The sequence below is a fragment of the Vombatus ursinus genome, unplaced genomic scaffold (genome assembly GCF_900497805.2).
Source record: "Vombatus ursinus unplaced genomic scaffold, bare-nosed wombat genome assembly UNPS02014807.1, whole genome shotgun sequence".
Lineage (NCBI taxonomy): Eukaryota > Metazoa > Chordata > Mammalia > Diprotodontia > Vombatidae > Vombatus > Vombatus ursinus.
This window is the reverse complement of record NW_020954585.1, coordinates 35,534,719-35,551,716: the sequence shown is the minus strand read 5'-3', so window position 1 is coordinate 35,551,716 and position 16,998 is coordinate 35,534,719. Positions and strand designations below refer to the sequence as shown.

The 16,998-nt window shown below is 34.2% G+C and overlaps 1 protein-coding gene across 1 annotated transcript in view; it reads right to left on the bottom strand.

The window, feature by feature from the left end:
• Nucleotides 1-6,821: 6,821 nt before the first annotated feature.
• The window catches only part of S1PR3 (sphingosine-1-phosphate receptor 3), a 29,366-nt gene continuing 19,189 nt past the window's right edge, over nt 6,822-16,998 (bottom strand). The window contains exon 2 of the mRNA XM_027874906.1: nt 6,822-8,863. Coding sequence (XP_027730707.1) covers nt 7,571-8,704 — 1,134 coding nt within the window. The 5' untranslated portion in view covers nt 8,705-8,863 and the 3' untranslated portion in view covers nt 6,822-7,570. The remainder of the gene's footprint in view (nt 8,864-16,998) is intronic.

Here is a 16,998-nt window from a genome sequence, read left to right as displayed (position 1 = left end):
GTGTCTACAGCATCTTTCTCTCTATGTAGACCTGGGCTGAAAAAGTAACTCACTGTGATTGTTTTTTTTCTTGGATTTCCTGATCAGTATTTGGTCTGGTACATTTTCTACATCTATTTGGAAGAGTTGTGAGAGTGGGAAGAATGTTTTTTCTTCTTGTTACTCCACCATCTTGGTTCTACCGTCCAGGGCAAATTCACCTGAAGGGTGGTGCCTGGGTGTCAGCTTTTATGGAGTACAGTATGACACTTGGTAAAGTCAAATTGAAAGATGGTTGGTAAAATCCACACTGTACCACTGTTGGGGTTGTGGGTGTGAAAGCAGGATGATGGAAAAAGATATCAAGATGCTGTGACCCTGTGAATGGTGTCTCAGGAACTATTGTGATCCATAGCAAGGTAAGTAGCAGACCATAAAGTAAGGTATAAGGGTGCTATTTGCAAATGGAAGAAGGATCTCTACCTTCTCCCTGGATAAAACATGCCAACATCCTGGTGCAAAGCCTTGTTCATCCCATGATAGTTATGGTTCTAGGTAAAGACAGGAAAGAGCAAGGATATAAAGAGAATGGAAGATGGAACAAGAAAAGGGAAAAGGAGAAAGAATATAGAGTTGTGGTATATGGTATTACATTATATATTTCTCAGTTGGATTGAAATTTGGTTAAGAAAAAGAAAGTCCTAACTAAAAAGCTGGTTTTAATTGAGGGCTGATCTGTATTTGTGCATTGGAAGCAAAATAAATAAAAGTATTTTAGGTATAACACATATATCTCCATATGTAGTTAGTAGTGCAGACTAATGAATGATATTGCACATAATGAAAATGTAATTGAAAGGTGTAAGGCAAGTAAGGAAGGGTGACTTGAGGTCTATACTTATAGAGATTATACCATGGATAATCAGATCTAGGAAAATGAAAATAAACAAAAGATATTTTGTGTTTTATTTTCTAAATGAGGTTGACTTCATCAGAAGAAAGCAGTTGAAAGGCAAAACTAAAGTGGTAGAAATTTAATATTCAAATATTGCATTTGGAATTGAAGAGCAAATTACAGGGTTTCTGTACTAACATGTAATGACATGTGGCACTAAGCAAACATTTGTAACTTCCATTTTATCGCAATGACTGGAATCACAGAAAACCTCAAACATAACCACAAGGTATTAAGTACAAAGGAGGGGGAATTTATCACCTCCACCCCACCCCAACATGTACACATCTCAGTTCATATAGTTGCACATAATTAGATTTTAATGTGAAAAAAGATGGGTCTGTACTCTATGACCCCCAGGATAAAATGGAAGCCTTGGCTATCAAAGTATGTGAAAGTATGTACATATGTTTATGTCTTTTGGGGGTAAGTACTTAAATTCTTACTTTTCTAACACTCTCTAATCATCTTAGTCAAATTTTTTTTATCTTAAAGTACATACTTTCACTCACTGCCAGATTTCTTACTTTACTCCTTTCTTTGTAGCATTCCTAACTTTTTTTTTTCAGGTAGCCCAATTCCTTGGTTCTGTGGTAACAACATGGCTACTTGTGTATAAGGCACTGTAATTTGAAATTCATAAGTTTTTCAAGTTTAGAAATATTAGATTTCTATTTGCATTTTTTTTCCTCCTTGACATGCTCCAGATGGAACATATGTACTTAGAAATTTTAGAGTCCTTTGCTCCTGTAGGGCAATTAAGTGACTCAGAAATATCTAGGAATACAATTAATGTTTTTGCTCTTCATAGACTGGTAAAAAATAACAAGGTTACTGGACAAATAATTTGTTGCCTTATGGAAATGACTATCCCTGACAGCTATTTGTTGTGAGTAGAATGTTCTTGTAAACTTGAATTTGTTCAGCAAATGTCTTAGTAAATTAATGCTTCTTGGTTTTAGAAATAAATATGATATTAACATTTAGCATTTTAAATATACATTTGAAAGGAAAATTTGAGGTAAATTTAACATGAAGATATTTGTTAAAGCATTTTAGATAGCAAATTGTTTATATTGATACATGAATGCTAGGTGGAAATAGTTTACTGTTTTTCCTCTAAATATTATGAATAAAATAATTATTGTGGAATTCTTTAATTCTTTAGCTTTTGCCACTTTTCATTTTTCTACTTTGATCTTGAAGCAGAATTGGCTTTTTAGAAAATCCATGAGCACTGGGAAGTACAAAGCTGACTGGTGGATTCCCAAATTCCCAAAGAATGATAGACTTGGTGGTTATTTAACCATTATTTGATGATCTGAGGTTACAGAAAAGTAAAAAAAAAAAAGATTCATTGATGAAACAAATTCCTACTTCAGCAGTTTCACTTAATACTTGATCATAATGTCATTGGTCTAATTCTTAACAACTCTCATTATACATTACAACTTTTATGTCATAATTGTAGAGTGTAATTTATAGTATACTATTTTAAACATATCATTTATATAACACAATTGTTGAAATTGACAATTTTTTAGATAATACTTCATTTCTAATCATAATTGACTATTGGGAAATATATCTTTAGTAGAATAGTGGTATTTCTGATTATATACAGCCCTTTAGGTATTTACTTTTAACCATGTTTCATGTTTTCAAGTTCTGGGTGTTTGAATTTTACAACTGTCAATAGAGACCTAAAGTATGGTATTGGTAATTCAATGATAGGCTTTCTATAAAATGTTAAGCCCTGTTAAATTTCTTTGAAAGTCTATTCAATGTACATAACAATAATGGCTCAAAAACATTGAAATTAAAAAAAAAGTTTCCTCAAATGTTTAAATATTTAAGTGAATTTAACTGTATGACCATTGGCAATAAAGTAACTAGTGAAACCTTTCTTTCAGAAGGCTACTTTTGCATTTCCTCTGAAAGCAGAATAGCCTGGGTCTGATGGATTCATTTGTCTATTTTCTTACAGTGTGAGTTTTGACTTTCTTCTTGTGTTAGGAAGCAATGTATCTTTGTCTCTAACAGATGGAGTATGCATTAGTTAACTAACTCCACCTTTGAGTATGATCTAGTTCCTTATTTCATTTCTGCCAGTGACTGCATAGTGAAGTCACTTAGGTTTACATAATGCTATGCAAATCAGAACAAGAACAAAATATTTGATTGGTGCCATTTGCATGGAAACTCTAACCACAGAGAAACTGATGTTTCTAGTTTCTTTATGTGACACAATCTTACAAATCAGCTAGGGTACATCCAACATTTAAATGATTCAGTCCAATTCACCTATACTCATGCAGCCATAATTATACTCTACCTCATTCTCTAATTTTTCTTGCCCAAAATAAGTAGCTAAACTTTGATATACTTTACAAAGGCATTTAGGACATGATTCCAGAGGATTGATAATAAATTATACTACCTATCTCTGGAAAGGAAGACGATGAACTAAAAGTACAGAAAGAGACATACATTCTCAGACTGACTCAATTAATGTGTGAGTTTATTTTGATTGACTAGCTTTAAGAGCAGTTTAAAAAATTAGATGGGGATTCGGAGGAAGGGGTAGCTAGTGATAGTGAAGCTAGAAAAAAAGAAAAGGAGATTGTTATTGAAACACTTAAAATGTATAAGAGAACAGAAGGATTTTCAGAGAGGGACAGAAAAGTAGTACAGTTTCAACACTAACATCTTGAATTTATTACATACATTAAAAGATACAAACTGTGTGCAATACGGAAAGAAAAGCTGCTGTGTTCGCTGACTGTTATGACCTATTGTTTGATTGCTATATTGCATCTCTTTCAATAAACAAATATCTAAAAATGAATAACAGAGTATTAGGAGAAATAATTATAGTATGTACTACAATGCAGTGGAAAGAGAGCTAGATGTGGTCAGAGGACCAGAGTTTAAATCTCAGCTTTGTCATTTACTACCTATGTGACCATTAGCAGGTCATTTGTCTAGGCCTTAGTTTCCTCATCTATAAAATGAGGGGATTGAACTCAATGACCTCTAAGGCTCCTTCCAACTCAAAATAAGTTATCCCATGAACTGTTAAAAATTATCATTAAAGTTACTAGTTGGACTAGATGCCTTTTGATGTCCCTTCTAATTTTCAGAATTTGTGATTCTGTGACAGAGCTAAAAGGAATAACAGATCATGAACTTTATCTCCCAAGTTGTGTAGATAAGAAACCTGAGGCCCAGAGAACTGAAGTGATTTGCTCAAAGTTAGTTATAATCCTACAAACTGTAAGGTCAAAATTAGGAAAAAGAAAGCCTTCTCTCTCTGACTCTGCCGCTCTGTTCCACTGGTTAGTTCCTGCTGTCACCTCCTTTTTGAGGAATTCAGAGCAGTCATCTTTTATTCTTGAGACTTTACCACTCTGCCTCCTCCTTCCCTAGCCCCATTCCCCCTGCTTTTCAGCTCCCTTTTGTGTATTGTTTTTGCTGGTATTTGTATCCCTAGTGCTTAGCATAGTGCCTATCACACAGCTCATGTGATGAGAACTCAGATCTCCAGAGTTTGTCTCTCAGAGCTAACTCATTGCTGCCCCCTCTGCTGAAGAAACAAGAAAAGGATCCAAGCTACCTAATAAAGGCTTTCTCAACAATTAGCCTATGTTCCTTTTCAGCGTAAAGACTAATGACAGTTTTCAAGGGTTGAGAAGTGGAGTTGCTGATTAATATAGGCCTATTTCATAGAGTCAAGGGATCTTCACAAGTTTGTTTATTTTTAAAATAACAATTGGGCACTACTGAAAAAAGGTATCAAAGACTAGTCCCTGATTTTTCACTCATTTGCCATAGAATCTGATATTAGGAACATTTACAGTTTTCAGAATTTCTGAGTGCCTAAAACAAATGCACATTACATTGAAAGTTGGGAGCACTGAGACAACTAGCTATAAGTAAAGATAGTTTGCTCATTTGTAAAACTAGAAAGCTCTTTTCTGAGCATCGTGATGGTAGGTTGCCTAAAATGTCAGGAGGAGGGATCCCAAATACTTACAAATCTGCTGAAGAATCTCAGTTTGCACAAGATAGATCCCTGGTTTGAATTATTTCAAATAGAGACATACACCATCTCATTAGCCAACTGAAAATAGATCAGTGAACCTTTTCACTCCTATTATATGTATTCTTGATTCTTTTCTGCTGGATACTCAATACTGAAAATATACATCATGGCATGTTTAATTTCAGTAAATTCTTTATTTAGTAGGAACATTTTGTGATTGAAAAAAAAACCTATCCTATATTTTATGGTTTAGAAAATGTATGCGAAAATGTCTCTGGTGCCACCTTTATGAACAGGCCTTTATTTTCTAAGTGAAAATTTAAAAATCAATACACTTAGGAAATATTTTGCTAATAAATAGCTTATACACTGTGAATATATGGAAAATTTTTTTACACATAGTTAATTTTGAAGAGTTAATAGAATAAGCAATAGTTACCAACTTTAAAAAAAAAGTCAAGTTTGCTGGGTAGAAAATGTGACATAATGGATATGAAACACTGGCTTTGAGTCAAGGAAGATGAGTTTAACTTATGACACATAAGACCCTGACTTGGCTGCATAACTACAAGCCTCTCACTTAGAATCTCAATCCTCCCTCCCAGGCATGTCTCTAAGACAGGTGAGTTGCTGCTCTTACATGAAGAGTATTTCTACACTGGAACCACAAATTACATATGCCAACCATGTCTTCTTTTTTTCCCCCCAAAAAACCTGTGAAACTCACATTAACTCTAACCTTAGAATATTATGACCTACTGAATATATATTCAGTATTTTATTTTTCTTTTTACATGGAAAATCACTGAGAAATAATGGAAGCATTTAAAAAAGAATTCCTTTATAAGGCAAACAGACTTATATGGCTCAATATGTCAAAAATAACAATAACCTCTTGGTCAAATACACACCTTTAATGCATGTAGAAACTGCCAAGTCACATTTTTTAACCTGACATTAGATTACTTTAAATAACAGTCACTATTTGTGGCTTATTATACTTTGCTTTTAGAAAGTTATGAAATTTTGATCATAGCCTCACATTAGATTGTGTCTGCCTCAGCAATAATGGGTGGCTGAGATATCATATTGTCTTGGTGGTTTTCAGATATGGAATTGTCTGCCCTCATATTCTTAGCAACTAGCTCCATTCTGTTCTGAGGTGGTCTGGCAAAGGGGCATAGGAGGTATACAGACTTGTTTATACCTGTCTCTATCCTGATTTCAAAACTCTTATATTGGGGTTTGGATGTGTTCCTAGGCAGCCCTTGTGAATTCTGGATTTGCCTGGATCCCTGGGCTGCCCTAGAGATGACATTATGCCCTAAAATAATCCCAGAACCATATTATGTTCTTCATGTACCTTCCAACAAGTGGGTCAGGCTGGGGTCCTATCAAAGACAATATAATGAGATCCATTCCAGGATATAAACACATCACCACTAGGTTTAGGCTTGACCAAACTATATCATGGGGATAAACTAACATTTACATAGCAATATAAGGTTGCAAAGCACTTTACAAATATCATCTCATTTGATCCTCACAACAACCTTGGGAGGTAGGGGCTATTATTATCCCCATTTTACAGATGAAGAAACTGAGTTAGACAGAGGCTGTGCTTTCCAAGGGTCACACAGCTAGTAAGAATCTGAGGCTAGATTTGAGCAGTTGATCCTGACGCTAGGTCCAGAGCTCTATGCCCTGTGATTCCTAGCCTCTATATGGGGTCTGAGACCAGGCAAACAGCTGCTTTCTTTGGTGAATTTTTTTTTTTTGGCTAGGCATTGGGGTTAAGTGACTTGCCCAGGGTCACACAGCTAGTAAGTGTTATGTGTCTGAGGTTGCATTTGAACTCAGGTCCTCCTGAATCCAGGGCCGGTGCTCTATCCACTGCGCCATTTAGCTGCCCCTCTTTGGTGAATTCTAATCTCTGGCAGTTTATAAGCTGATACTTGCCAACTAAGTTCACAATTATTTCTTCCTATATAGTCATACATACTATTTAAAACAGCAATATTCTTGTATGGCCTGCTTTGTAACAAACATTATGTACTACAATATCATATGTATCATAATGTAAACTTTTGTAGTGTAATTGCTATTTAACATATTAATGTACAAATATGAACAGTTATACTTTCTGGAGTAAGTTTAGTATGATGTTATCAGAACAATAGCTGGAGGCAAACCAAGAAATGCACTGTATGTTATGTGATACACTGAGGTTGTCCCCAGATAATAATGAACAGTGCAGTGTGGCATATAGAGTATGGTTTCCACTGTTGTCTGCTGTGCTTATTAAAGTTGGAAGAACCTTGAGAGTGATGCTAACACTGACATTGCCGGCATTTGGCTAGATTGTCAAAAGTGTATAATCAACTCCTTAACATACATACACCCACAGCTTATAGGCTTTGGGTTTGATAAAGCAAATCTTCCTGAGTCATAACTTTCAAAGAAACAAAATTGAAGAGATTCATGCAATAAATAGAAACTTAGTCAAAGCGCTGGATAGTGTTTCCCTCTTTGATTGAAGTCTGCAGAAATTGGAAAGGGTTTCTCTTTGTTCTTTTCTCAAAGCAGGTGCTTCACTGGCAAAAAATCCCATTGTATAGAGATTCAGTCTTTTCGATGATGCTTGAGGAGGCATTGATTTGTGGGAAGTCTTCCCTTGGCTTTGGTATATTGTTACCGTTGTTACTGCTGCACGATTTACTTCGACTTTGATCCAGAGCTGGCTGGCTGGGCAAAGAGCGAGTCACTTTGTTTCTCACCAGGCAGTTACAAACAAGGCGAAAGAAAGCTCGCCGCATTTCTTTGCTGGCCAGGGTGTAGATAATAGGATTCATGGCAGAGTTGAGAACAGCTAAGGCAATGAACCATGGGGCCTTATAGAGAATAGCACACTCTTTAACTTTGCAGGCAACATCAATAAGAAAGAGGATAAACAGTGGAGACCAACAGGCAATAAAAATGCTGACTACAATCACCACTGTCCTAAGCAGTGCCATGGACCTTTCTGAGTTGTTGTGATTGGTGACCTTACGGCTACTGGACTTCACCAAGATGTAAATGCGTGCATAAAGAATCACAATTGTCACAAGAATGGTTATGAAGATACTGATGCAAAATACAATATACTTCTTGGAATAGAGGGGCAGAATTGTAGAGCAGTCAGGGAGGTTGCCAAGGCAGTTCCACCCCAGGATGGGTAAGGCACCCAGGGAAAAGGAAATAAGCCAGCACATCCCAATGAGGAGAAATACCCGATACTTCTTATTGGCGTCATAAGGCCTCATTTTAATCATAGTCAGGTGTCTTTCAATAGCTATGGCTAATAAACTGCAAGTGGAAGCACTGAGTGCAATAAACATACTGCCTTCCCGCAGAAACCAGACTGTTAACGACAGGCTCAGGGTTTTCTTTCCAGACATCAGAATGTTCACTTTGTAAGCTATGCCAGCCAACAAGTCACAAAGAGCAAGGTTACCGATGAAAAAGTACATGCGGTTGTGAAATTTGTTGTTTTTCCAAATGGCAATCAAAACCATCAAGTTCTCCAGGACAATGAAACTGCAGATGACTAGGAAAATAGCATCTGTCAGCTCATTGCCTTCATTGTCCTTTAATCTCTCTTTCAGTTTTCCTACATAGTTGTAATGAAGTGACACAGTCCCATTTTCGTGGAAGGAATTATTGAGTGGAGGAGGGGCATTTGCCATTGCTTTGATTCAAGTACTTTTTTTAAAGATGATATAAACTGCAGGGAGCTTATGTAACATTCCCCAAGATGTGCACTTTTTTCAAGGCAAATCAATAGTAGCTCTAGCTTCAGTAAGTGTTGCAGCTCAAATTTCAGCAGTGCCAGTAAAACCAGAACCCTATAAAAAGGGGAAAAACCACAGATAGAATTTAAAAAAACATACCACTAAAGAACCACAAGTTGTATATATGTATACTCAAGTTTAGAAAAATGGGAATTTACTGGTCATTTAAAGGTTGCTAAAAACATATACCAATCTGGAAGAATTATATAACTTTGGGGTTGAAAACTCTTCATGAGAGAAGGCAAGATAAAGGCTTAGGTAGTACTTCTCTCATCTGAAATTGCTCCCCACATGGACTAATGATTCTTAGAGTAAAGCACAGCAGGAAAAAAAGAGATTGAGGCAAAATCTACAAAGAAACTAACAGAAATTTAAAAGGGACTTTGAATTTAATATTTCAAAAGTTTTAACCCCACTTAGGGACACTAAGAGAACAAAAAAGGAACACATAAGGCTATAGCTTATGAATCAGAAAAGAAATTCAGAATTAGACTGGAGGGGAAGAGAAATAATGGGCACAAAGCAATGGAACACACCTTTAAAAGAGTGTAGTAAAAGAAGTAATTAAAAATAAGAAAGAGGTTGGAAGAGTAGAGAACATTTTAGGCTAGTTACTTAGCTTAATGAGGAAAGGGGAAGAAATATATAAACCAAATAAACAGAACAATTTAGGTAAATTCAAAGAGTTTCAGATAGGGTAAATGGAAGCAAGGGGAGAAGACAGTGTTAAAGATGAGTATCCAAGTAGTATAAGCAAAATTAATTGCGAGGACAAAATACAAAATAAATAAATGGACAATGCAAGTAATAGTAATAACTTTAGATGTGAATGGTTGAAACAACACATTGAAAAGTGTAACAGAATGACTCAGAAAAGAAGGCCCAACAATTTTTTTTTGTATACAGAAAATATGTGTAAAAACAAATACACACATGTAGAATGAAAATGAGAGGCTGGAACAAAATTTACTATGCCTAAGAATAATACAAAAGAGCAGAAGTTACAATCATGCTATCAGACACAACAAAATTAAAATCCCCATTATAAGATGAGACAAACAGGGAAATTATACCATAGTTCTAGGAACCATAAACAATGAATCAATATGAACACTAAACATATGTATTAACTGACAATAAATTTATAAAAAAAAGAGGTAACTGAATGGAAAAAAGGTATAAAAATAATTTTAGGAATTTTAAATTGTCTTTTCTCAGAGCTGGACAAATATAACAGAAAGATAAACAAAAAGGAAAACATTGAGCTAAATAAACTGTTGGAGAATTTAAACTTGGAAGACTATTAAACAATATACTATGTTTTTCAGTATGGCATGGCAACTTATAAATGTAAAAAATCAAAAATACTTTGTAGAGCACAATGAAATAATGTAATAATTAATATTAGAAACATATGAAAAAACACATATCTAAATGAAAGCTGAATAATGAGTGGGTCAAAGAACAAAATAGAGAAACAATAACTATTTGAGAGAGAATGATAGTGATGAGACTACCTTCTAAAATTTCTGGGATGCAGCTAAAGCAGTCTTTACAGATAAAATCATATTTTTGAGAACAGTCATTAAAAATATAGAAAAAGGGAGAATTAATGAACTGAAATTTTAAAAATAAACAAATAAATTCGAATGAAGAACAAACTTTTTAATTATCAGAGAAATAAAAACTAAACTAGAATTAGTCAGCAAAATTTAAAACTGGTTCTTTGAAAAGACTAAAAAAAACTTATGGTTAAATTGATTAAAATAGTTAAGCTAATTAAAAGAAGAGGAAGAAATTTAAGTCATACAAAAAAAGAATACAGTGAAATAACATCAGACAGAGAAAAAATAAAATGAATTATCACAATCTACTTTATAAAATTGTGTCAACAAAATAAAAAATATTTTTAAATGTAAGAATACCTACAAAAATATAAAATAACCAGATTAATAGAGCATGAAATACTGATTTTAAACAATACAATTACAGAAAATAAATGAACTAATAATAAAAGAACTATCACTTTTGATCCAGGTGGATTTACAAGTGAAATCATATGTATACATATTTGTGTCTAAAGGTTGCCATCTCTAGGATGGGGCGGGAAGGAGGGAAGAAAAAGAAGAAAAAAAAGAGGTTTACTTGACAAATTTATTATATATTTAAAAGGAATAGCAAGTTGTACATAATAGATTTGCAGTTTCATGTACAATCATCTTTTTTTTATTCTACTATGTTATGGAAATGCTTGCTTTATTTAATTAATTAAAATAAAATAAATAAAAATTAAAAAAATAAAAAAGAATAATTAGTACCTATATTATACAAACTATCCTCACAAAACAAGAAACACTTACTAAGCACCCATTATCAAATAAATATAATCTTCATATCCAAATTAGTCCATGTCATTGATGAATCTCAATTTTAAAAAGTGGTGCAATGAATAGAGTATGAGTACTTGCCATCATGAAGACTTTTCTGAGCTTGAATTCTGCCTCAAATGTTATTAGCTGTATCACTCTGGGCAAGTCACTTAATCTTTTTCATTCTAAATTTTCTAATCTGTAAAATGGGGGTAATAATATCACCTATCTCACAGAGTTGTTGTAAAGATCAAATGAGATACCAAATCTTAAACACTATATAAGTGCTAGCAATAGCAATAATAATTTTAAAACCCTGGCAAAAAAGACAATAGCAATATTTTTAAAAAATTATCCACTATGTTAAAGTTAAATTTATACCAGACATGTAAAGACAGCTTAATCACAGATAGAATTAGGAAAAAGTTAATCATATAAAAAGGATCTAAAGCCACACAATTATATTAATAGAAACAGAAAAGACCTTTGACAAAGTAGAATTCACATGCATGCTAAAAATTTCATAAAGCATAGATACAGAATAATATGTTAATATGATAAAATTATGTATCTAAAAAGAAAAGCTACCTTTGTTGTCATTTGACATGGTCCTAGGAATGTTAGCAACAGGTATAACACAAAAGAAAGAAATTAAAGGAATAAATATAGGTAAAGACAAAGAGAAAAAAATTTACCCCTATTTTCCAATGGCATCATTCCAATGATGGTTTACATTACTAAAAAAACAAAATCAAAATCTAGTGAATCATCAAAAAGACTAATTCAGAAATTTAATAGCTTCAGTAAAGTGATAAGTAACAAAATAAACCTGAAAAAATCAATAGCAAAATTTATCTACCAATAACAAAACCCACAAGGAAATATAGAATGGGAATTAACATTGAAAATAAGTACAAAATACATAAAATATGTGAATCAATCTACCAAGTCATAACTCAAGATTAGAATAGATATGATTAACATTTTTTTAAAGAAGTAAAGAATGGCTTAAATAACTAAAAAGATATTCATTGCTAATTGCTGTACCACATCAATATAATAAAAATTATAATTCTTATAGATTTAATGGTATATTATTTAAACTAGCAATAAGATACTTTATAAAGCTAGACAAAATAATTCATTTTGAAGCAAAAAAGGACTAGAATTTCAGGAGAAATAATGAAAAATGTTAGAATGAAAGGGGAACAATACCTTCCCTCTTGTACATGTCAAAGTATATGATAAAACAGTAATCATCCAATCTTCTTGGAGTTGGTTTAAAAACAGAAAAGTAGACCCATGGAATGGTCTAGATTGAGATAGATTAGAAATAATTGAACTCAACAACCAAATTGTCTATTAGACATATTGAAATGGATGTATGGTAGACATTTTAAACTTAACATATCCAAAACTGAATTGATAATCCTCATACTTTTTGAGATAATTGCAGCCTTTGATACTGTTGATCTCCTTGATTCTCTTTTATCTCTAGGTTTTTGGAACAATTCTCTCTCCTGGTTCCCTTCCTACCTATCTGATGCACCTCATTCTCCTTGGCTGGATCTTTCTCTAAGTCACACCCACTAATCATGGTTGTCCCACAGGGTTCTGCCCTGGGTCCTCTTTTCTTCTACCTCTATGCTATTTGACTTACTGATCTCCTCAGTTCTCATGGATTCAATTATCATCATCTCTATGATGATGATTCTTAAATCTATTTATCCAGACTTAATCTTTACTGACCTCCAGTATCATATCTTCAACTGCTTATTAGACATCTGATACTCAACATGTCTAAAACTGAACTCATAATCTTTCAATTCAAAACCTCCTCTGTTTCCAAACTTCACTATTATTTTTGAGGGTACCACTATCTTCCCAGCCCCCTGGCTCACAACCTAGGTGTCATCTTCAACTCTTTATTTTCTCTTACTTCCCACATCCAGTCTGTTGCCAAGGCCTGTCAATTTTACTGTTGCAAATACAAATACCACTCTAGTGCAGTCCCTCATCTCATGTCTGGACTATTGCAATAGCCCATTGGCAGCTCTACCTACCATAAGTCTCTTCCCACTCCAGTTCATCCTCTGCTCAGCTGTCAAAGTGATTTTCATGAAACACAGGTCTTACCATGCCACCTTCCTACTCAATAAACACTCATGGTTTCCTGTTGCTTTCAGGATCAAATACAGAATCCTCTGTTTAGTGTTCAACCAACCCCATCATCCCTACTTTTCCAATTTTCTTATGCTTTATAACACCTCTGCCCCTCCAATATATTTTTTTGATCCAGTCACACCAGCTTTCTGTTTTTTTTATTTTTATTTTTACTTTTTTTTTAGGCAATTGGGATTAAGTGACTTGCCCAGGGTCACACAGCTAGTAAGTGTCAAGTGTTTGGTCTGAGGCTGGATTTGAACTCAGGTTCTCCTGACTTTAGGGCTGGTGCTCTATCCACTGTGCCACCTAGCTGCTCCCAGCTTTCTGTTTCTTGAATAAGACTATCTCTTTACTGTGCATTTTCCCTGACTGTCCCCCAACCATAGAATCCCCACCCTCTTCATCTCTGCCTCCTGGCTTCTTTCAAGTCCCAGCTAAAATACAGTTTTCCTCAGGAAGCTTTTCCCAATCTTTAATTCTAGTCCCTTCCTTTTGGTGATTATTTCCCATTTATCCGGTATGTGGTTTGTTTGTACAGAGTTGTTTGTAGATTGTCTCCCTCATTAAAGTATGAGACTTTATGTAAGCTTTCTCATGAAAGCTGAGACTGACTATCTTTTGCCTTTCTTTTATGCCCAGTGCCTGACACAAAGTAGGAGTTTAACAAATGTTTACTGACTGAGTTGACTGACAAAAAGTATTCAATAAGCTGAGGTAGAGAGAAAGATAAAAGTATTTGAATAAGAACCCCCTAATTGACAAGAATTGGTAGAATGAATGGAAAGAGGCTTGATAGAAATGATTTAGACAAACAATATACATTATATTCCATAATCTAAAAATGTGTATGTGACCTGGATATTAAGAATCACACCATAAAAACTAGAAGATAACTTGATTAGGTATCTTTCACAGTTATGGCTTGAAAAGAGAATTCTATTTATGTCACTCACATTTTCTACTGTATCCTCTTCCCCTACATTGTCAAAAAAATCTTGTTATTAAAAATAACTTTAAAAACTACTTTTAATTACTTAAAATAGTTGCAAAAAATCTACCCAAACTAACCAATGTGTCAAAAAAAACCCCAAACCTAACATTATATTTAACATTTTACACTGGTGGCCTCCCTACCCTTGAAAAGGGGAAACGTGTCTTCTCAAATGTCTTCTTTGGATCCAAAAATGATCATAAAAATTTCACAGCATTCAGTTTCATTTTGGAGAGCTTGTAATTCTTTCTATGCACAATGTTGTAATCATTATGTATGATATTTTCTTGGTTTTGTTTGATTTGTATCAGTTCTTATAATGCTTTCTACTGCTCTTTGTTTTCATCTTATTCATAAATTCTCAAGGTACAATACTATTCCATTATATTCATGTAATGTTGGTTTAACCAATCCCCAGTTGAAAGGCATCTTTTTTTTTTCCAGTTCTTTGATACCATAGAAATAGCTATTGTAAATATTTTGGTGGATATGTTTCCTTTTTTTTTTTGGACATTGACCTCTTTCTGGTATATGGTGAATGTGGGGGCAGTAAGAAATTTTGAGGGGAGAAAAGAGACACTGGTAGCAAGAACAATAAATAACACAAACATTCATCCCAGCCCCAAATCAATGTCAGACTTACTATGAGGGCTGTACCTGAGAAAATTGGAATACAACCTGAATGAGGTTTTTACACACTGATTTATTCTTTCTAGCCACCCGCCTGCTGCTGCACCGGACCACCAGATTTTTGGAGACCTTTCCTTGGAGGGACTTAGCCTTCTTGACCCTGAAGCTCCTGCCCTAAGGCTTAGGCCGTCTTGATTTTCTGGATGAAAGTCTTCCTTTGGCACTATGAGGATGTGAATCTCAGATGAAACTGATGCACCTTGAAAGCAGTGCTCTTTTTGATGTTGACTGTCTGAATCTCAAGACGTACTGTGGTGATAGTTCCTTGGAGGCTTGATTGGATTCACACTCAGTGCCACCCTAAGGGTCTAACCCCCAAGTGGAGGGGACTGAGGCACACTGAGAAGGTACCTCTCATTTAGCGCAATCTCTCGGCTCCTAATTTCTGAGTTATCCGAAGCATAGACTTTCTGGTACCTTTTCTGAAGTACATGGAAACTTGAGCCATTCATTTAAACTGGCTTTCTTTTGGTTTCTCCCATGCCATATTCTATCTCCTGTGCCAGTGCCTTTGAAATGGCTCTGGCTATGCCTCAAATGTGCTTCTTCCTCACCTCCACCCCACAAAATACCCTTCTTCAAAACATAGCGCCAAGACCTTACCTACTACATGAAACTTTTCCTGAACTTCCCAACTGTTAGTGTTCTTCCTCTTAAACTACTTTGTACTTTTTCATTTTTACTATGTATTTATTTTGTGAGTATATGTGAATATACAGAATAAAACATAAAGAAAATATTTATATACATACACAGACACATATTGTTTTCTTGTCTCCTATAATAGGATATAAATTTCTTGAAGGAAGGAATTATTTCATTCATTGAATTTGTATCCCTAGTGCCTAATAGAGTACCTGATATAGAAATTCAGTAACAATTTGTTGATTGATAGCTGCAAAACCACTGAGTCAAGGGGTACAGATATTTTAGCAACACTCTCTTTTCATATTCCAAATTGCTTTCCAGAATGGTTGGATTAGTTTGCAGCTCTGCCAAAAATACATTAATGTGTCTTTCCACAACTCTCATCTTTGTCAATGTGAAGTGAAACCTCAGGGCTGTTGATTTGGATTTTTCTTATTACCAGTAATTTGGCACATTCTTTCATATGGCTGTTGATATTTTGCAATTTTTGAGAACTATTCATATTCTTTGACCCCATATATATTGGATTATGGTTTTTGGTTACTTCTAACTCTTGCTTGGTTAATAATTCATTTAGGAGAATAATTGTTCAGTGAACAAGGAATTGTTAAATAAACAAGGAATGGATAAAAGATTATTTCAGTTACATGAAATTGAAATGCTTTTCTGTTAATCGAGTGAAGCCATCTAGATTAAGAAGTGGGGAGTAGGAAGTGGGGAGATTGAAAAAAATTTCATCCTTTGTCTCTGATATGTATCTACTATCCATATACATATTGGAAATGAACACAAATATATAATACCAAAAAACCTTTCCACAATGGTCAGTAAGTGGTCAAGTAAGAATTAGTGGTCAAAGTAAATTAACAAACACTTCTCAAAAAAGAATTGAAAAATACTAACAACTATATGTAAGATTGCTACAAATTATAATAGTAAGGAAAGTACAAATCAAAACAACTCTTCTGAGGTTTCACCTCAAACCTCCAAAAAAAAAGTGACAAAAGATGGAAATAGTGAAAGTTATAGAAGTTTTAGGAAGACAGGCCACAAATAAATTATTGGTTGCATTGTGATTCAATCCAACCATTCTGGAAAGAAATTTTAAATTACTCAAATACGAAAATGTTTTTCACCCTTGGACCCAGAAATTCCACTGCTAGGAATATAGGTGGTCAATGACAAAAATAAAGGCCCTATATACGTCAAAATTTTATAGCATTATAAAAAATGGAAACAAAGTAACTACTTATTGACTGGTGAATGACTAAGCCAATTATAGTTCATGAATTTAATGGAATATTATTATACCTTAAGAAATGATT